General features: G+C 36.5%; 1 protein-coding gene across 2 annotated transcripts; it reads left to right on the top strand.

Annotated features, from left to right (window-relative positions):
• Positions 1–2,814: 2,814 nt before the first annotated feature.
• Positions 2,815–22,442, top strand: LOC127806306 (protein S-acyltransferase 24). 2 transcript variants are annotated; one of them, XM_052343511.1, is made up of 13 exons: positions 2,815–3,324; positions 3,901–4,041; positions 16,420–16,532; positions 17,739–17,818; positions 17,961–18,124; positions 18,378–18,516; positions 18,618–18,717; positions 19,024–19,081; positions 19,213–19,290; positions 19,376–19,474; positions 20,144–20,222; positions 20,371–20,519; positions 21,739–22,442. In XM_052343511.1, the coding sequence occupies exons 1-13, from the start codon at positions 3,040–3,042 to the stop codon at positions 22,159–22,161; spliced, it is 1,908 nt and encodes a 635-aa protein (XP_052199471.1). In that variant the 5' UTR covers positions 2,815–3,039; the 3' UTR covers positions 22,162–22,442. The 2 variants fall into 2 exon arrangements, with proteins under 2 accessions (XP_052199471.1, XP_052199473.1); XM_052343513.1 differs by having other exon boundaries at positions 3,270–3,417.
• Positions 22,443–22,645: the final 203 nt, after the last annotated feature.

Here is a 22,645-nt window from a genome sequence, read left to right as displayed (position 1 = left end):
CATTCAATCGCGCGACCAGCTAGGCTGGCCACCCTCTCTAACAATCAAAGTGCCCAAATTAAGTTTTAAAGCAACCCTTGCCTTCCTCTACCAAAATACACATTCTTTATATAAAAAAATTCCGCTCCACAACTTTTCGATAAATCATAATTAAATCCTCACATTCACAATTCTTTAATAAATCTCAAATAATTCATTCCAACCTCACAATTAACCGATAATCACACACAAATCATATTAAACTCACTAATTAATTATTTTTCAAAGTCTAAAGTGTTACGTGATCTAATTTTGATGAAAAATTAAGTTATTTTAGCGAACCTAATTACATTGACAAGTATGACTCAAATTGATATTACACAAGCTATTATTAAAACTTTATAAATTCATTAATTAATGAATGTAATAATATATTAGACATCTTATATAATAAGATTTTTAATTTAAATTAATTTATAAAAATAAATATCATTCTTCTAAATTAAAACATATATAAAAAATATTTTAAGATAGAAATGTCTTATGTTGAATCGAGTGCAAACCAAGCACAAGTATGGGCCAACCTTTCGGCCTAGCAAACTTTTTCATATATTCCTTGAGGGTAAATTGTAATTAATGTACATTATTTTTAAATAAGATGTATTTGTTATATATTTTTGTAGTTATAAAATATTACAAAACACAAATCAATTATCATAAATTAATAAATTATTTTATATTTAAAAATAATATGTAATAAATATATACTAAAAATAAATTATATTTATTACACGTAAACCATTATTCTAAAATAATTTGTTCTTTTGAATGAGCAAAATTATAGAGAAAGATAACCAAAAAAATATATAAAACAAATAAATAAATGTGTGAGCCTTTATTTGCATATAGGGTTGCAATCGAATCGAGTTCAAGTGACTATTTGCAAACTCGAGCTCCACAACAAGGAGATTATGTGATGACCATGGTTGAAAAAAAAAAAAGCATGAGATGAAGAGCAAAAATAGATGGTGTACGGAGGTAAGCAATGATAGCAAATGGGGAGAGGGGTGCACTAGTTAGCAATAGCAACACACCATAGGCGTGTGCAATGACAATAAGGGTGTGTTTGATAGCATTTAGGTGAAAAAAAAATATTTTTCAACTTACATGAAAAATAAAAACCATCTCCCCCTAGATATATTTTTTCATGAAAAATAGTTAAAAATATACTTTAATGATTGTACTATGGAATTGAATTTTATATAAAATATAATGTGTCAAACATCAAAGATGGAATTCAATTTTTTAGATGAGATATTTTCTATGCATTTTTCATGCTATCAAACACACCTTAAATGAAAACAACGAATAGTAAATATATGTTTGATTGCATTACCTATAATTTAATTTTATATAATATTACTTAGAAAACAAAAACCATCTCACCCATTTGAAAAATAAATTCCATGGAAAAAATCTTTAAATGGTTGTACCATACATATTTTTTCATAAAAAAATTAAGAGTGTTTGATTGTTTTCTATAGAAAATATGTGCAATCAAACACACTCTAAGTGACAATAGAGTAGCAAAAAATGGTGTGCAATGGCATGCAATAAAGGTGCAAGGCAGCACTTGGTGGTGGTTCTTAGATGAAGGCTTGCAACATTGGTAGGTTGTGGATAATGTCCGAGCTTGCCTCTCACTCTTGTTTCTTTTTTATTTAGTTTTTAATTTTTTTTACTTTTTAAAATTTGTAATTTAAATAACTATTTATATGGAGTTTGTCTAAACCTAATTTGCTATTTTGTTTTATTAGATATACAAAAAATATATTATGTGAAATTATTAAATTAATATACATAATAATTAAATATATTCAATTTAATTATATTATTGTAATAATTTAAAGTTTGATAACTTTATATTAAATATATATTTATAAATTTATAAATAAATATATTAATGTATTTATAAACAAGTTTGTCAGCAAATTATTTGCAAACTTCTAATTGAGTATATTTACGAACTTATAATCAAGATTATTAGTATTCACAAATCTCTAATTGAACGTATTAATGAATTTTAACGAGTCGAGATTTGTTGACCTCAATTTCTATTTGTTTACAAATTAGGTTTCAAAATTAAATTCAAATTTGACTCGTTTACCTTAACGAATAAACTCGAACGATCTTTTGTCAAGTCGAACACTAAACCACCCACGAATTGCTCAACTCATTTGCGATCTTATTTACATTAACTTTTCATTAACTTTTCTTCTTTCTTTTTTAACTTTAATTAATTACAAATCACACACACCTTTTCAACTCCCTTATTTTCTCACCACTCTTTTGAAATTCATATATTACGTCCCTTATTCTTCTTCTTTCTTTTTACATATATATGAAGTTACAAAAACTTTTTGTACAAATTTACTCATAAATAATTTTTTCATTAGCCAATCATAAACGTTTTTGTACTTTTATAACGAGATATTAATAATGAAATGAGTTTATGTTATATAATGGCAAATTCATGTATTTCTTTGATCACAAAAAAATCACGTATAAAATTAAGTAAAGTGTATAAATTCACGAAAGTAATGTTTAGTGAATAATAAAAGCCAAATTATTTTGATTTTTGATATTTCATTTCAACTTGGAAACGGCATCGTTTCGGGCAGTCAACTGTTTTGCCGAATCCGGAATCCAGTTCCCACTACCCTTGATCGCATGAAAAAAATTCATTTGAATTAGCCACTCATAATAATAGAGTTAATTGACTTGACCCCACAAAAATTAATTATATAAAAATCTCCCAAATGGGGACACCATACCCTTCTCTTCCCCAGCCCAACCCTCAATTCTCCATATCCTCTCTCAAAGTCTCCTCTTCTCTCCTGTCTGATCGTTTCTTCGGATCCTCCTAAGCGTCTCTTCCAAATTCCAGTCAACACGTCTCTCTCTCCCTCTCTCTCTCTGCACCTCCTTCCTGGAAAAGCCCTCCCATTTTCAATCACGTCGCACGCGAATCGGTGAGGTTGCGGTGGATTGATTTGTCGGATGGCGTCGGAGATCGAGGTCGTTGAGGAGGTCGAGTCGAGAGATCGGGAATCGGCGTCGACGGCTGGCGGCGGAGACGGTGGAGTAGAGGCGGCTGTCGGAGGGGAGGATGAGAGCCTGCGGAACGACGTGTACACGGCGGCGGCGTATGGGGATTTGGACAAGCTGCAGAGATTGGTGGAGAGCGAGGGCTGCTCAGTGTCCGAGCCCGATGGCCTTGGCTACTACGCCTTGCAGTGGGCTGCTCTTAATAATCGCACTGCTGCTGCTCAGTACATCCTCGAGGTTCCCTGAATTATGTCTCTCTCGCTATATGTGTATATATATATGAAATTTCTCGGTCTCAATGCACTTGTTGCCAGATTTTCATTTCCCCAGGCGAGTAGGTCTCTGAGATTGCTTTTAAGCTGTACGCGTTTACCTTTTGTTTTGGAGTATTCTGCTGTTTCTATTTAGTTAGGTACCTGGGATTCTACTGCTTATGAATTTAGTCGTATGAGCTACATGCATGTGTATTTAATGAGTAAACTTGCTAGTTAAGTACTTCAGGGACACAAAGAAAAATCTGTTTTGAGAAATTGTGTTTGATCAGGACATTCAAATAAGCCAACAGATTCCGTGGATGTAGAAACATGGCCTCTCTCAACCAAAAAACAAAATGGCTGCCATATAAAGAAAACAAAAAATCTATGAAATATGTATTTTCAGTTGTAGGTTTGGCATGGCTAGGATTAGATTTTCCCTTTCTGCCTTCTTATCTCTCTTTTCTTGCCTAATGTTGATTGAAAGCAATTGGCTTTAATCAGCGGAAAATAATTACTCCTATTTTCTGATTTTCACTGGATGCTATACATTTGGCAGCATGGCGGTGATGTGAATGCTGCAGATCATATTGGGCAAACAGCATTACACTGGAGTGCAGTACGGGGTGCAATCCAGGTTGCTGAACTTTTACTCCAAGAAGGTGCTCGGGTGAATGCTGTGGATTTGCATGGGTTTCAGGTTAGTAGTCAACTTGGTCAATCTTTGCAATATTCTACTAATAGTTTTATGAAAGGATGGCAAGTTTCTAGGCTTACATTTTGAAAGCTACTAACCACCTATATGATTTTGTTTTCAAACACGTGGTCTCTTGGTAAATGGTTATAAAAATGTGAACATGATTCATGCTAAGTGCAATGATATTGCTTTCAAACACGTGGTCTCTTGGTAAATGGTTATAAAATTTAAACATGATTGCTGCTAAGTGCATTTTGTCAGGGCAATGGTTACGTTGTAATAGGTGCACAGTGTTTTCAGACAAGGTGAAATTACACTTTTTTTTTTTTCAATTTCCAAAAAATCATATTGGTTTGTGATAAATGCATCATGTTTTGATATATTTAATCAACCAATAAGATAAATGCATCACGGTATGTGTTTTATTGAGTGTTTATTCACTAGTTCACACCTTATAATTATTGGTGCACCACTTGCTTTAGTAGCCTACTGGCAGTGATTTATAAGTGATTATGTGGAATTCAATTTGGTACATATTGTGACTTTGGCATACAACCACATTGTGGATTTGTATAAATCCCTTTATGTCAATCCCATTTATACTCTCTTAACTGTTTTTCTGTATGTCTGGGCTTTAAATTCTCTTTTCTTGAGGCAACTTATTTTACAGAGCATAGTTGACTATCTTTGTAGCATTTTGAAATGTGAATTCCAACCTATTATGTTCAATCAACCAAAATAATCAAGTCCAGGATACATGCGACTTTAATTACATAAAAATGCTTGATTTAATGGATTCTTTAATGCCCCTATTTTCAAGAATAAATGAGATGCTCAACATTGTGGAAATTATAAAGGCTTTGAGCTAATGAGCCACATCAATTTGGGTTCATGCTTGGTTGGTCAATAATGAAAGCTATATATTTGCTGAGGCATCTAATAGAAAAACATACAGATGAACAAAAAGATTTACATATGGTGATTGTAGATCTAAAAAGCATTTAACAAAGTTCTAGGAAGTGTTTTGGGTGGTTTTAGAGAAGAAAGGAGTTTGAATTCTTATATCCATGTTACTAAAGACATGTATCATGGAATAAGAGATATTGAGACTTTTATAATTTTAATTAGATTACATCAAGGATTTGCATTAAGCTCTTACCTATTTGCCATGGCAATTCATGAACTCGATAAACATATCTAGACAAAAGTATGTGTGCTTATAGTAATTCATCAACTCGTTTATTAGGGCGCTAGAATAGGAGGAACGGACATGTTTGCCTAATTGATAAAACTCGAGTTCTAGAATGGTCAAGGAGGACAATGAATGAACCATATTGCTAAACATGGAGACGTGAGGATGACCAAACAAAGAATGAATTTGGAGAGGAGTGGCCCCTGTAGTAGCATAAGCCAACCATAGATGATGGCAAAGCAAGATGATAAAGTCACTCAAATTCACGTTCAGTGCCAATCATCAATTTTGTACCCTGGTCTTGCACAAGATCAAAACCAGAATCAAAGATTTCATGACAATTCAAAGATTAAGTGAGATGACTAATGGAAATGAGAGTATACAAACAACTAGGAACATGTAAAACAAGTTAAGAGAAATACATGGAAGTGGATCAACCCTACCTATACCTGTGGGAATGCTTTTGGAACCATCAACAACAATGATAGGAGTGAAGAGAGGCAGATGAATCAAAATGAGAAAAATAAAGATTTGTTACTAGAAATATGTTTTGAAGTAGCAGAATCAAGAATCCAAGGACTGACGGGAGCATGGGTAAGGTATATATGAGGATTACTAGTAGACGATTGAGCAAAAGGAAAAGGTATATATGAGGATTACCAGTAGACGATTGAGCAAAAGGAAAAAGTGCCCGAGCAACAGAAGCTATAGGAGAAGATGCCTGTTGAGTTGCCTACAACTAACGATACTCTGCTAACTCCTCAGTAGAGATTGTTTATGTAGGAGTTGGTCTGTCAGTGTGAGAAGAAGCATTAGGTACCATTGTCTGTGCTTTTATACCCTCAGGAATAGTAACATTGGCCTTTAAAGGCCGACTATGGAGTGCATAACAAGTATCCTTATAATGAGCAAGGCGACGACAGTAGTTACAATAGGGTTGCTTACCACCCCAACCCCAATCACACCCAACACCCCTACCACGACCACCTCCAGACGCGAAGTATTACTTAGTGGGTGTTGGCTGAACATTTCACATTAAGGCCCCTAATTCTTCAAACTTCTCTAGGTACTTCGTGACAGTCCCCTCATGTTTGAGTTTATTGAACTCTTCTATCACATGCACCATGTTCTTCTCTCCAAATCTCTTGCACACCTCTTCAGCAAAGTCAATCCACCTTACCCTGATCCCTCTGGATCTAGACCACCCCTATAACCAAGAATCAAGTGTATCATTGAGATAGGCTGTTGCCAAAATAATTCGTTGTGGCTCGGCCGCATTGTAGTTGTAGTCCTTAAGACCGCCACACACTCACAGCAACTATCCCTTTAAGACTCACTGATTATACCCCAAATACTATACACACAATCACTCGATAGGAAGAACAAGAATAGGAATAGAACACAGCAATAAAACACAGTAAGAGACACAAGATTTTATCCTGGTTTAGTCTCATAAAAGAGACCTACATCCAGACTGCCTTAGGCCCATGAAATCTCCACTATCTTGACAACTTTACAGCAATTATATGAACTAGGAAACTTTCTCTTTTCCCTTAGTCTAAAACCCTAGACTACCAAGAGAAGAAATCCCAAGAGAAATATAGAATCTTTTAGCCTAGCTCACCTGCACAACCCTTACAAGATAATCCTGAGATCTCACACACACAACCGAGCCTTCCCAGCCCCTATTTATAAAGCATAGAAGCGGGCAAGGCAGTTACAACTAACTGCCCTTATCCTGACTGGATTTAACCAATTTCCGGACAGCTTGGAAACAAACTAACTAATACATATTACAAATGAAAAAATATACTAATAGACTTCCCAAAGGAAATACTAAGAACAAAAACTAATCTAAAAAACAAATGACTTCACAGTAGCATTGAAAGAAATGCTCACAACACCGGATCCACCACCTTGGCCTTGATCCATCAAACAACGATATCTCTAGCCTTGCATTGGTGTATGGTTACCTGATTGAGGATTGAGACCCCTTACCTAGACATTCGGTCCAAATCCTTGCACTTTCTCCGACTCAATTCGCCCTAGAGGTCTCGGAAGTATGCCAGATCCGGCTGAATTCGGATCAACCCCGGATTGAGGAGGGAATTTTGGAGGTAGGCGGAATTATGGGAGGGACGACAATATGTTGAACATGCTGTTGATCCTTTGCCCAAATTGATCCATTGCATCTCTTTGTCTCTCCAACTCTCGTTGCATATCCTCTCGAGATGTTGCCAATTCCTCCCGCATTCCATCTCTAATTGCAGCTACGTCCTCCTTGCTTTGAGTGATAACTTTGAGTGTTTGCGTCATACCAAATTCCAGTGCGTCCATCCTAGACTCCAATTGCTTGAGTCTCATTCCTTCTGCCATCGTCCACTCATAATTCACCTCGCTTTCGGTCACAGAAACGTTGCCGAGGAACAGTGACTCTGATATCAAAATGTCAAGCCTTGGATCGGAGGCTTGGACAATTCTAGTAAGGCCATAGATCAGAGAGAATTTGGAGGGAGAATTTGAGAGAGAGAGAGAGAGAGAGAGAGAGAGAGAGAGAGGGAAAAGAATATTGAGAGGGAAAGAATTAAATGCTTTCATGGATAGTTCCCATCCTCTGTTACAATGCCTTTTATAGGCTATCTATCACCACTAGCTTATTCAGTGTAATTGACTAAGTACAATCGGTATAAGCGGTAATCGCTAAGTATGCAAGCACATAGGCTATCGTTATTGTCGGCTATTACAATTATGCCCTTAGGCTCATGGCGCACAGTAGGTAGAGCTGGAGTACTCAAAATTTGGGTACTAACGCCCTCCATATCACCCAAGACTTGCTAGGGTAAACACCATAAATAGTTTGCCTCTTTGTTTATTTTGTTTTTGTAAGATTGGTTATAATAGGGAGTGTTGCATTAAAATTTGCCATAACAGACTGAATATGACCCAAATAGCCACACCCAAATTTCTCTTTTGAAAATAGAACAAATTACTAATGATATTGTATAAATGCACAATATCATTAATATACAACTGCTGAGCAGGAGACCAAATATCAAAATAGTTTTCATAGACACGAAATAAAGGGATTGTATCAGTATCTTTCAATTGCCACAATAATGTAACCAACTGTGCATCCATGCGATCCCATACAGTCTTATCATATCTAGGAATGTTAAGAGAGCTTCATACTCAAATGGTCATTAATACCGTGTCCTCGAAAATCACTTGCAAACAGAGGTTACAACAACATATCCAGCCTTTATTCCACTATGTAGGGTTGGCTACATGAATTCTAGACTTCCATGTATTTTTGTCTTTTGTCATATTTTCATTTGGGTCTATATATTTCATATCAAACTTTAATGTCTCTCCCAAAGTCTTCTTGGGTCTGCCTCTACCTTTTTTTTTGACTAATTGTTCCATTTCATCAACTCTCCTCACAGGAGCGTCTCTTGGTCTCCTTATCACATGACCAAACCATCTTAGTCTAGTCTCTCTCATTTTCTCCTCGATGGGCACTACTCCTACCTTATTACGAATAACTTCATTTCTAATTTTATCTTTTCTTGTATGGCCACACATCTATCTTAACATGCTCATCTTCGCTACGCTCATCTTTTGCTCATACTGATATTTGACTGCCCAACATTCTGAGCTATACAACAAGACTGGTCTTATAGTTGTCCTATAGAATTTTCTTTTCAGTTTTAATGAGATTTTACCATCACATAACACCCTTGATGCATTTCTCCATTTTAGCCAACCTCACTTAATTCTGTGTGACATCCTCGTGAATTTCTCCATCTTTTTGAATCACTGATCCCAAATATCGAAAATGGTCTTTTCTTTGTAAGATTTGGTCTTCCAATTTTATTATAACATCATCAACTCTTGGATTCTTACTAAATTTGCATTTCATATATTTTGTTTTCTTTCTACTTAATTTAAATCCCTTAGATTCTAAATTGTTTCTCCACAACTCAAGCTTAGTGTTCACTCATTCTTTTGTTTCATCCACCAACACTATGTCGTCTGCAAATAGCATACACCATGGCACATCTGTCTGAATATCTTTAGTGAGTTCATCCATTACTAGAGCAAATAAATATGGACTTAGTGTAGAACCTTGGTGCAATCCTATTGTAATTTTAAACGGTTCAGTATCCCTTCCGCATGTCCTGACCCTTGTCTCTGCACCGTGATACATGTTCTTAAGGGCTTGTATATAGGCTATTCAGACTCTTTTCTTCTCTAAAACCCTCCGTAATACTTCTCTAGAGACCCTATCATGGGCATTTTTTAGATCTATAAATACTATATGCAGGTCCTTCTGATGATCCCGATACCTTTCCATTAGGCGCCTCAGTAGATATAAAGCTTTCATTGTTGACCTGTCAGGCATGAAACCAAACTAATTTTCCGAGACCTCTGTTTCTTTTTTGAGCATCTGCTCTATTACTCTCTCCCAGAGTTTCATCGTATGACTCATTAACTTAATTCTTCTGTAATTTTCACAATTTTGAAGATCTCCTTTGTTCTTGTATATAGGAACCAAAGTACTCTTCCTCCACTCATCTGGCATCTTTTTTGATTTAAGGATCGCGTTAAATAATTTCGTTAGCCAGGTTATGCCCTCTTCTCCCATGTATTTCCATGTTTCTATTGGTATATTATCCGGTCCCATCGCCTTATGATTTTTCATCTTTTTTAATGCTTGCCTTATTTCATTTGAACTTATGCATCGATAAAATGTATAGCTCATGTTTCCTTCGGAGTTACTAAGATGTCCCAACCTAACTCTTGTGTCGCCACCATCATTTAATAATTTTGTGAAATATTTCTTCCATATTTTTATATCTAGTTTCTGATAAAGTTTTTGCTTTTTTCTCTACCCATCTCGTCTCTTGAAGGCACATAATATTAATCTTTCTCCTAATCATCACATCTACCACTTCTATAGCTTTGTTTGTTAATGTTTCTATGTTCCATGACCCAATTCTTAATCTATGATTTTGTTTTTGGCCTTGACTTTGAATTTGATTTTGTTTTTGATTTTGGACTAACTTCTTTACCCACATCCGTTCAAGCAAATGCGGGGACCCTTGCTCATTTGTCACTACATCCGGGCGCCAATGCAGCGGCCCTAGCTCACTTGACACTACACGCAGGCAGTGTAGCCATTGTTGTTAAAATCCCGATTTTATGCGTACGATTTTACGATTTTACGATTCGAAGACCCCCAAACGATTCAAATCCCATGTAAAATCCAATTTGGAATAAAATCCTATAAAATCTCGATTTTACATGTACGATTTTACGATTTTACGCTTCAGAGATCCCCAAACGATTTTACGATTCAAAGACCTCCATTGATTTAAGTTGTAATTTAGAGGATGCTTCCAACGTCTCAATGTCACATAGCATCTGACATTGGAACTTATGCAATGAATTGTTATATTTTGCCTCTAAATTGGAACTTGATTTAACATTGATTGCATAAGTTCTAATGTCACATAGCATCTAACATTAATTGCATAAGTTCCAATTTACTTGATTTAAATTATAATTTTTACTTGATTTAACATTGATTACATAAGTAAATCAAGACAAACAAGTAATTAATTAATGGACCACCCAACTCCACATCGGGATATTACTTGATTTAATCAATGTTAAATCAAGAAAAAATTGCAATCTAAATCTAATGGAAGACGTTGGAAGCATCCTCTAAAGAATTTTAAGCTATATTTTACCTCTAAATTACCTATATTTTGCCTTTAAATTGCCTATACCAACCTGCTAGTTTTTGAGCTATATTTTGGAAATATCATCTTTTGAATTATAATAAGGAATAATTAGGTTATTAAATGATATTAATTCATTTTCTACAAAATTATGTTATTATAAACATATATTTACAAAAATTAAAGGGTATTTTTAATTATCTCTAAAATCTTACGATTTTACGATTCGATTTTACGATACGATTTTATGGACCCTTTGTCGATCCCACTTAAAATCCCGATTTTAACAACCTTGAGTGTAGCGCATCGCTATGAAGGGTTACGCCCACGCCCCAAAGATTTTTCATAATTTGTCTAGAGTTCATGTTTTGGATCCGACTAAGTTTTACGTTGGCTGTCGACTACCACCACAACTCTCCTCCTTTATCCGGATTTGGAACCGGTAGTGGATAACATCTTTAGACGGAGTTATTTGCAAACATAGGTTGACCATGATAAATAATTCTTGCCATTCTATTTTTCAGTCGTAATGGGGATGGCATGGTCATAGGTACACTCACAGGAGAAGACAAACTCACCACTCTAGAAGACAAACTCACCACTCTAGGATATGACGCACCAAGATTGGATGATGTCATATCTCACAAACTAAGGTGGCATTTGGCATTCCTGGGTATATTTTATATGAATAATAGAATAGAATATATTATTTTATTATCTATATATAAAATAAATAAAAATGCATAAAATATATAATTATACATACATAATATAATATATTATTATTACTGTATTTAACATAATGTGTATATGATAAGTAACATAAGTTATATATCATATCTTATTTATAGTATATCATATATTATTTATTTTATTTATAAATAACAGATAATATATTATTGTGTTATAAGATATATTAGATTTATAAGTTTATATATTTCCTTATATTATATATCATATTTTATTTATACAAAACATTTAATATGTTATTATACTATAACATTATATTATATGTAGAAGTTTATAATATAGGAATTAAATCACATATATGATATATTATATCATTATATTTAAGATATTGTATATTATAGATTACAAAAATAAAATATATAATATATATTTTATCTGGCCTTATTTTGGATTATCAATACTTAACAAATATCTCTCAAGAACATAAGGTTTCATTTTAAGTCATAGGGGTATTTCTTGGATTTTTAAGTACTTCCCAAGTAAAGTGTTGAAAACACCAAATACAACAATGTTACTTTCCTAGGATTTTAATCCATACTTTCCCATGCATATCAAACACAAGAGTCTTACTTTCCCTTGAATGTGATTTCTGATAAAATAAAGGCTGGGAAGGCACCGAATGTCACCTAAATCGTGAATCAAACCCAAACCCAAACCAGCAATAGCAAGGAGATGTTGCGAACCAGATAAATCAGATGTGAAGGTGTCACAAGGAAATGTTGCTGGATCTGGAGGCATCACTTGTCCTGATCTGGCATCAGATCTGAAGAATCACTTGAGATGTCTCTGGATCTGGAGATCTGGCCTAACGGTGATGGAGGTGGCTGTCATGACTCTATGAGTAATAAAAGGGTATTATTGTAATAGGGTATAATAGTTTGTTAGGGATATTCTAGCAATTAGTTAGATGTACATGGCTGCATGTGCAAGGCTGTTAGGGGACAAATATGCCTATATAAGGCTGATGTAAATGGAGGGGATGGTATGCTGAAATTGATATGAAATCTCTATTTTCTTTCTAAGTCTCTCTCTCCAATCTCCCTCAAGTTCTCCCCCTTTTCTCTCAATATCTCTCCCTCTTTCTGCTGATTTTTCCCCTCCTACAATTCTGATTTCTTCCCCCCAATTCCTATCACAACCTTAACTAACCCTAGGGTTGTGACAAATTGCTATCAGAGCAATCATTCCTTGGCTGTGGTTTTGGAAAATCAATAGTGTCCGATTAGATTTGAAGTAAGCAAGCCAAATTTGAAGCGGAGCAAGACGGTCATTAAAAGCGAATTCAAGCGACTCTTAGTAGAAGCGGATGAGTTGCAGAATTCGGCGATTCCGGTAGATACGTGTGAGCAAGCAATTCTCGATCGAGTCTTGAAGGCTAAGCCGGCAGTGTCCCTCAGTTGTGAATTCAATGAGCATTGGTTAGAAATTGCAAACGAACAGGCCGAACGAGTTAGAATTGGTAGGCGACTTGGCCAGATAGATCCGATTGTGACTCCGACAAATTCTTAACGGTTGGGCTCATATTTTGGAGGCGCAATTGGGCAGTTGGAGTAGGCGTGATACGACGACTCCTAGGGGAGTTGCAGTTTATTGGAATTCCCAGACGAGCAAGGCCTTCCCATCCTCAGAGCTGTTTGCAGGAGAATTTTGAAGAAACTGCAGCCATCGATTCTCGATTTTGTAGAATTTCGCTAGTTGCAGCACAATCGCTCAAGAAAGGCACTGTCGGACTCGAAATTGGTAGGTGATAGAGATTGGGTCAGACATGGAAATAGGAGTCATGGCCAGTAGGGGGGGACGGTGATTGGGTTGGCGACTTCCCTGGGCGGCTAAGGTGAGGCGATTGTCGCCTTGAATCTGGGCCCTCCTGTTCGAATATTGAGAGGGAAGTAGGTGGTAGCTTTGAAGCTGGAATTTCGGCTGTTGAAATAGATAGCAGCAATACCCAGAGGCTGTTTCGCTGCTGATAGCTGAGACGAGGGATTTTTTGGTTGCAATTGAATTCCAGCACTCTTGGGTGTTAGTTGCATTTAACATCCAAACAAATTTCCGACAATTTTGGGACGGAATTGAGGACGAAGCTGGCCAGAAGTGACAGGCGTGAAGTGGACCAAGTCCGAGGCGATGCGGGCAGACCCAAAGCGATCGCAATTGTCCAAGATTAAGCAATCTTGGTTGAAGATTTAGAGTCGGTGATTCTCGACCGCTCCCAGGAGCGATTCAGCGATAGAGAACCCATAGTGGCACTGTCCGATTGGCTTCGAGGGTTATCCAAGCCGGCTCGACGGAAGTTTGAAAATTCTTGTTTATCGTTGGGAGGTGAAGTAGGTTAGGCAAGTCCTCTGACCAGTTCTTGATGGTTCTGAAGGTGGCGGAATAGGTCTTGGATCTCGACTAAGAAGCCCAGCAATTTTGGTATCTGATTCCAGCAAAGTTTGGAGCAACTGGGAGTGGATTGTGGAAGGCGAATTTGGATGGGTGATTCTGGGCTGTGAATTCCAGCGCTCTTTTGCGGTCCGACTTCATTAACGAAGCAGTAATTTCAGGTGGTAATTCTAATCAAATCCTAGGCTGCTAGTAAGCTAAGGGGCGCAGTGCATGTAGGAGACCCTGGGAGCCTCAATTGCAGCAGAAAAATTCTTCATTTTCAGTTGAAATGGGGTCTCAATTGCAGTTGAATGATGCTGCATGTTCAATGGTTAATTTTCATGCAAGAGAGCAGCCTCAATTGCAGTGGAACAGTGCTGCATTTTCAGTAGGGTGTCCTACTCGTGAAGCTAGGGGAGGCAGTGCATACATGGAGCAGATGAGCCTTCAATTGCAGCAGAAGAAAGCTTCATTTTCAGCTGGAATGGAGTCTCAATGGCAGCCAAAGAAGGCTGCAATTTCAGTGGGCAGCAACAAGGAAAAGAAGAACGAGATTAGCCAAGTTGACAAGGAAACAAGAAGTGTAATACAAGAAAAGTGCAAGGAATTCGGTCGAATGTTCCGCGAGAAGCTGCAAGAGTTTGCAATGATACTAATTAAGAAGTATCATTACAACTTTCCGGTGGAATACTTTAATGATTATCACGGAAGTTTTAACAAAGATGAATTCCTTAAAATGCAGCAGCCGAAGGAGAAATTTAGGAGGCGAGAAGCAAATTCACTGCCTACCTCCAATACGGAGTGGAAGAAGTATATTGGTCTAGGTGGAATGGACAAGAAAGGTGACGATAATGACAATGCTGGCAGCCATAGCAGATTTTGCAGGGGTTCGGTACAAGGTGTGTGGGCAAAAGGAGAATTAAAGGAACACACCGATTCCTTTGGAAAAGAAGCTCTCGATGGTGATGTTTTTGGGATTCTACAACAAGAGCAGTCCAACTTTAAGGAAGAAGGGGAAGAGGAGGAGGAAGAAAAAAGTGAGGAAAAGGGATTGGAGGATGACACTCAATCAATTGACAGCCTCTCAAGCACTCTTACTAGTGCTGAAACACTTGGCCAGGTGTCAATTATTGAGCAATCGTTGGCTGGAAGTGAAGTTGCAACAGCTCCTAATGTTAATGCTCACAAACAGCCTTGGTATGAGTATTCAAGGAAAGAATACAAACCTCCATTGCTGCATTTTGAGGCTGCTGTTGATATTTCTGCAGCAAAACATGGCTGTGGGTTGAATGGGGATAGAGTAACAGCAACAATGGCTGAAGATTTTCCCTTTTTACTTGTTTTGGATGGTAATGAAGTTTTTCCTATTGAAATTCTGGGTCAATTCATACTTGGAATTGATCTTGAAAACCTAAGAATGAAGAAGAAGAGACCTAGAAGTAGAGAGAAAGAAAGGAGGATTATCCGCATAGAGAAGGTTGGAATTGGATGAAGAGCAATGGTTACTTGCGGCAAGTTCTTGGGGACAAGAACTCTCTTATGGAGGGGGAAATTGTCATGACCCTATGAGTAATAAAAGGGTATTATTGTAATAGGGTAGAATAGTTTGTTAGGGATATTCTAGCAATTAGTTAGATGCACATGGCTGCATGTGCAAGGCTGTTAGGGGACAAATATGCCTATATAAGGCTGATGTAAATGGAGGGGATGGTATGCTGAAATTGATATGGAATCTCTATTTTCTCTCTAAGTCTCTCTCTCCAATCTCCCTCAAGTTCTCCCCCTTTTCTCTCAATATCTCTCCCTCTTTCTGCTGATTTTTCCCCTCCTACAATTCTGATTTCTTCCCCCCAATTCCTGTCACAACCTTAACTAACCCTAGGGTTGTGACAGTGGCAATGCCAACAAAGTGGTGAAGGTGACTGGTAGTGGCAGTTACTGTTTAGGGTTAAGTTTTAGTTGCTGTTTAGGGTTATTATGGCTCTGATACCACGTTTTTGAGGAAAAGAAAGTATTGAATATTTTATTCACAACTGGTATATATGCACAGTTCTACAAGGTCCAACTAAAGTAAACATAATTAGATACAACTAAGGAAAACGCATAACTATGTACGACACAATAAAACTAACACTTGTGAAATTTTACTACCTTCTACATCATATTTTGGGTGAATTAATCTGTCTTGTGCCTTGAACCCTGTGCTATTCATGAGTTTTGGTGGCTGCCCCTTTTTACAAGTAACTTATTTCTGACTCCACTGAATTCTGCTAGCTAAACCTTGAAAGTTTAATGTTGGTAGTGCAATTTGATTTGGTTTGGTTGCAGACAACACATGTTGCAGCACAATATGGTCAGACGGCCTTCCTGTACCATGTTGTCACAAAATGGAATGCTGATCCCGATGTTCCTGATAATGATGGAAGAAGCCCCTTGCACTGGTATCAGAGAAATTAGCTCTATTTTTATTGTTTTTAATAATTAAGAAATGAATGTTAGTTTATGTACAGGTTTGTAGAAATTGATTCTAAATTCATTATTCTTTAATGCTTATGATAAACAATCTGTTTATATATTGATTGGCCCTTTACATGGCCATTCTTGTTTATTCTAAAGAAGATCAGTTTACTTGAGTCTTTTGTTTGCATAATTACGTTTATCAGTTAACTGTGTGATGAGTTTCTTTTATTTGTCCATGTGAAAGCCACATTTTTCATGTAGACAAAAATGCAATTTCACTCTTTTCAGGACTAATTACAAGAATAAGTTTATGTTTTCAATTTCATCAATTTACTTAAATTCGGGGAATTTCTATATAAGTAACTTGTAATTTTGTCAGCAGTAAATTATGGATTATATTGTCTTGAAATTACATGGGAAAAATGCTAGTCATTTGGTTAACATCTGTTGGTTTTGCTTCAAACGCTGATTTCGGGGAGGAGTTCCTGATGATGTTGTGATACTAAACAATGCATTTCCCATTTTCAACTTTTTCTGCTGACTTTTTCTTTAATGCAAAATTTCATATACTTGATGTGGAATTCATTCTCTATCAAATAATCCTTTCTCTAAACCTAAGTTACCTAACTGAGTTTGAGGTTGACAAAAAGATCTTTTGGTTCCTTATTTGATTTCATCAACATTGAAAGTGTGAGCTGTTGTTGAGATTCTCCTATTTTATTTTTATTTTCTATTTTGATGGTGGTCCCCTGGCAAAATTTTCACAAATTTGCTTTACATGCAAGAAAAAAGACCTAACTCTGGGCCATTTTCAGTAATGCTATCCACTAACTTATTGCACTAATGAAAAATCAAATGCTTTCACTGAAGAGATCAGGTAAAAGGGAGAATATGTTCCACATTTATAAAAGAAATCAGTTTCCTTAAATTTCCAAGTTTGAGCTAGTGATAACTAGCTCTCTTATTTGCTTACATGTTTCTCTTTGCTATGGAACATATTCTTGGAGATTTATCCTGCTATCCTTGTGGTCCTGTCATCAGAATCTTAATGGCGATTCTAGTAATGTCTGGAAGAATTAGTTTGACTCTGATTGTTATTAAAAAGAACTGCTTGATAAATTAATTTTCTAATTTGTTGGCTTATCTAGTACTTGAATGAAAATGATAGTTATATTTGGAGAATGCAGGGCTGCTTACAAGGGATTTGCCGATTGCATACGACTTCTGCTATTTCTGGACGCTTATAGAGGACGGCAGGACAAAGAGGGTAACTTTTGATTCTTGGTTTCAAACTAATCCTATTTTAGATATTTATTTTTAGAATTGTGGAAATAGCTGGTTATGGTGATGTAGTGTATGAACTTGCCCAATAATTTTTTTTTACATTTATTTCCACTTTATAATTTTAGGTTGTACCCCACTCCATTGGGCTGCTATCAAGGGGAATCTAGAAGCATGCACTATTTTGGTGCAGGCTGGGAAGAAGGAGGACCTGATGGTGACTGAGAACACTGGTCTTACACCAGCACAGCTTGCTGCTGATAAAAATCACAGACAAGTTGCTTTTTTCCTTGTAGGTATCCGTTCAACTGTTGTAATGTATTTTCTTTTTCTTCTTGAGTTTAAACTGCTTTCATACTGGATTCAGATTTCAAACACCATACCATTTTGTTTTTTTGATTCTTGGATAAGAAATTCAAGGAGATGTCTTAGTGCACTATCATCATTGCTATTACTTTGCTTAGAAATTATGGTCTGTTTTTGTGCAATTTTCTGAGATTAATCTTTTAGAATTTTTGATGTATTGTACAAATTTGATGTTGTAGGGAAATGCTAGGAGGTTGCTTGATAAACGCTGTGATGGTAACAGCCGCCTTGGACGCCTTTCAAAATTGGGACTTGCACCACTTCTTTGGTGTATAATCTTTCTGCTACTTGTGACCTATATTCATTCGGTCATCATGGGTATCTGCTGTTATCTGTTCATGCAATCTGAAATTCCAGTACTTTGTTGTAATACTTACTGAAGCTCCTTTTTTTTTTTTTTAAATCCAATTTCTTTGCAGCTTCAAATCTGCCGAAATTACCGGCCGGCTTTGCCCTTCTTGCTTGGTTGGGTGTTATACTAGCTACTATTGGACTTGTTATGTTTTATAGGTGTAGCAGGTGTGTGCTATGAACCTTTGGGCAATGCAGAACTTTTTTAAAATAGTGGGGTTAAGGCTTGTTGTTGGTCATATTTGTCATGCTTAGTCTAATAATAGCGGTTATGGCACTTCATGTTAATATTTTTGTGGCAACTAAGACGGACATGGTTAATGAAAGAAAGTGATTCTTTTTGAACTTGTCCTGCATTATTATAATTCATAACCAAATATATTTGAATGTTTGAGACTTGTCAAAAAGAAAAAAGAAGCCTGACTATACTTGCTTTCCTTACTGTCTGAAGTTTTCCCTGCTTTCTGTTTGTAGCAATGATCCAGGTTTCATCAGAATGAATGGGCATGATGTGCATGATATGAAAGATGATGTAAGTTTTTCCTACCACTTGTTTCATCGGCTATGCATTTTTCAAGCTTTCTTAATTCTTTCTTCATTTTCTTTCCCTACATTTTTTCTTCAGAAATGATTTCAAATCTGTATATATTTCTATCTTGGTAGGAGCCTTTATTGAAGATTGAGATAAACAATCCTGTCTTGCTTGCTGGCAATTGGTCTCAGCTCTGTGCAACATGCAAGGTGCATTGAGCTTTTGTTTGTTTCTTATGTTATATTGTTTTTTGGACTGCTTTCTAATCTGTTATCACCTCCCTTTTCCTTGCAGATTGTCAGGCCACTTCGAGCAAAGCACTGCTCGACTTGTGAACGTTGTGTTGAACAATTTGACCATCATTGTCCTTGGGTATCCAACTGCGTTGGCAAGGTGCTTTCATATTGATGAGTTGCATCTTGGGATGATTCATTTTTCACCTTAATTTATGTAAAAAGAAATGTTAAATTACTGGGCATCAAGAATTATGAGACAGGATTATATGATCTTACACATCCCTCTGAAAACTTTGTTTGCGGATTTGATGAATCTGTACCTAGATGCATTAAGACAAAAGTCAATGGCTACAAAACTGCATATATTTGTTAAACATCTGCGTGTATGGGCAGACAGTAACACTCTTATGAGCAGTACTTAGTTATGGGCTCAATACTGAAAGTCAGAGAATGTCTACTTGGTGCTTTAATAAACTCTCCGTAGCCCTAGCTTACTTTCCTACTTTTCAAGATATATCTATGAGAGTGTTACATTTCTTTCCTCATTCTTACATATTGAAGCCTCTCTCACACTTATGCTCTAGTGAGATTTTACACCTTAATAGATTAACTAAATATCTGTTGGTTTTAGTAATTAGTCCCTTGCCCCAGCTGGTTTTTCAGATTTTTCATGATGCATCTATCTCACTAATTAATTGGATTTTTCACATGTTATTTTTGCTTTTGTAACCCTTAGTTCTATGAGAGTATTAGTTATACGTTTCTTATTTCTAAAAGAAAATAATTGCCTTCTCACTGTGGTTTTGTTTATTAACTTGTGATACAGAAGAACAAAAGGGATTTCTTCTTGTTTCTTGTTCTAGAAGTTTCTGCAATGCTGATTACTGGTGCAGTCTCTCTTATAAGTAAGTGTCCTTTCTGCTTGTGATGTCCAGCCCATTCTTTGAGGTCATTTTTATTTTTTTTCTATTTTTTCTGACTCATATAAGTAGGTCACTTTCCAGCTGGAAAGAATTATTTTGAATTTTTTTCTTCTTTTGTGTATGATGCCAGGAGTTTTGACTGATCCAGTGGCGCCATCTTCTTTTGGTGCATGGGTAAAACATGCTAGTATTGAGCATACTGGTGCTGTTTCCTTTCTGATGATGGATTTTTTCCTCTTCTCTGGTGTGGCAACCTTAACTGTTATGCAAGCTTCTCAGGTATGCCAATGGTTTCTTCTTTTTCATCTTCTAATTTTATTTCTTTTTTTCTTTTTCTCTTCTTCTACTTCTATTTGCTCTTCATTTCTTTTTGTTTTATTCTTATTTACCAAGTTTCACCTGTTAGTTCAGAAGCAAGGCAGAGCTATTTGCACATTTGCTAATTAAGTTTGGTAGGAGCGCTCTTATGTGCTTACATGGTTTCCAGACTCATAATTTTACTGTACTTGCAAATAGGACTATGACATTGTGATAACTATAACACCTAAAGCCTAATGAAGCACATTAAACTGGGTCACTGGTTTCCTAACTTACAAGCATCACAAAGTTTGAATTTAGATCAACCCTGAGAATAAGTGCTTTTAGTGCCTAACACCTACTTCTTGTGAAACTTGAAGTTGTCCTCTTTTTTGTTTTTTGCTTCCCTTCTCTACATCATTATCTCCATTTTAATGGACCCTTCTTGAATTTTGGAATGCTACAGCATATGAACTTTAGAGCTTCGTTCTGCAGCTGTGAGTGAATTCTACAAGTGGTGCAATTAAAATTTACCTTTTGGAGACGAGAGGAAATGGTTAAAGAATTCTACTTTTCCATAATGGACGGGACCCATTTGAAATAAAAAACTGATTGTTGTAATGTCTTGAAAATAATGAAAATCATCCAATTGGCCCCTACTTTGTGCCTTTCTACAGAATGCAATTATTAAACGAAAAACAGTGAACATCTTCCTGCTTGTCAAGAGCAAAATTGTGTGGCTATGTTCCTATCCTTGACTCAGAAACATAATTGTTGTGGGTGTGCCTATCCTTAAGTCAGAAACATAATGTTGCATTGCTCTCTCTCTCTCTGTAATGCATTATAGCCACCATGCAGGAACCCTAGATCACTAATCCAGAAGCCTTTGATTGAATTTTGCCACCAACTACCTATTTTTAATTTTGAGGAACCTGATTCTCCAACCATAATCTTTTGCTTGTACTTCGCTTGTCAATCATCTATCCATGTCTATATTTTCTATCATAAGCCTGATAGTTTTAATATCACCAAGATTGGCAACATGGATTGTAGCGCATCATGTCTCGTTGGTAAAGGGATCAAATGTTCTGTTTCCCCGCCTTTTCTGCTCCTTTCTTTTGAAGGTTTGGTTTTGTTTTGTTTTTCACCTTTCTGTTTTCTGTAAATTTATTTTTCACCTTTCAATCACCCCTTTCTGCAGATATCGCGCAATATTACAACAAATGAAGTTTTAAATTCAATGCGCTACAGCTACCTTCGAGGACCAGGTGGCCACTTTAGGAACCCATATGATCATGGATGCAAGAAAAACTGTTCGGATTTCTTAATCAATGGCTACAACGAAGACATTGAGAACACTGAAGAGTCAGGACAATCTGAGGGAATCGGAATGGTGCAAATGTCTCGGAATTCAACCCTTCAAAACGGGGTCAGCCATTCTCATCATCAAGCCAACGGAAATAGCCACCATGTTATAAATGTGAATAAGAACTCGAAATCCCATCAAGGCCACGTTCATTCTTCCCACTGTAGTCATAGTAACCCCAACACAAGTGAATCCGTTCCAGTAGGTCTGGGCATTGGCTTGGGACGAAACAATGCTCGATCTGTAGTAGCTTCATGATAAAAGGACCGCGCCATTGTAGTTAAAATTTGTCATGTGCTGTTGCTGTTTATAGTCAAATTCAATTAATCTGGGGCTTTTTTGGCCTTTCGGATGCCACTTATTTAGATGATAGTGGAGGAGATTGTCAAATTTTGTGGCCAAAGAGACTGTATGTTGTTCCCCATGGAATGAGAAGAAAGTTCAAGGACTGTGAATGTAGAACTCGCTTTCATATTGTGTGGGAAGTTGACCAACGTGGTACTCGGTGTAGAAATACATGTTCAATTTTTATTGGTAAAGTATTTCTATCATATTTGAAGCGATCATTGAGGTAGAACTGTGTAAATGACTTAAAATGCTTATGGATGGATTCATCTGGATTGGCTGAAAGTTCTACATGAATTACTTTGCTTTTTAGTGGCTGAACCTCTAATTTAGAGAATGGACATTGGACGCTGATCATGCGGTCGAGTTTGGGGGTTGACTTTTGTGCCGATAAGGC

The sequence above is a fragment of the Diospyros lotus genome, chromosome 7 (genome assembly GCF_014633365.1).
Source record: "Diospyros lotus cultivar Yz01 chromosome 7, ASM1463336v1, whole genome shotgun sequence".
Taxonomy (NCBI): Eukaryota; Viridiplantae; Streptophyta; class Magnoliopsida; order Ericales; family Ebenaceae; genus Diospyros; species Diospyros lotus.
This window is presented reverse-complemented; position numbering and strand designations above follow the sequence as displayed.

Excerpts from the sequence above, each read along its gene's own strand:
- LOC127806306 (XM_052343511.1), top strand. The coding sequence starts at position 3,040 with ATGGCGTCGGAGATCGAGGTCGTTGAGGAGGTCGAGTCGAGAGATCGG. Across the intron at positions 16,533-17,738 it reads GGAAGAAGCCCCTTGCACTG|GGCTGCTTACAAGGGATTTG; the intron begins GTATCAGAGAAA and ends TGGAGAATGCAG. Across the intron at positions 17,819-17,960 it reads AGGACGGCAGGACAAAGAGG|GTTGTACCCCACTCCATTGG; the intron begins GTAACTTTTGAT and ends TTATAATTTTAG.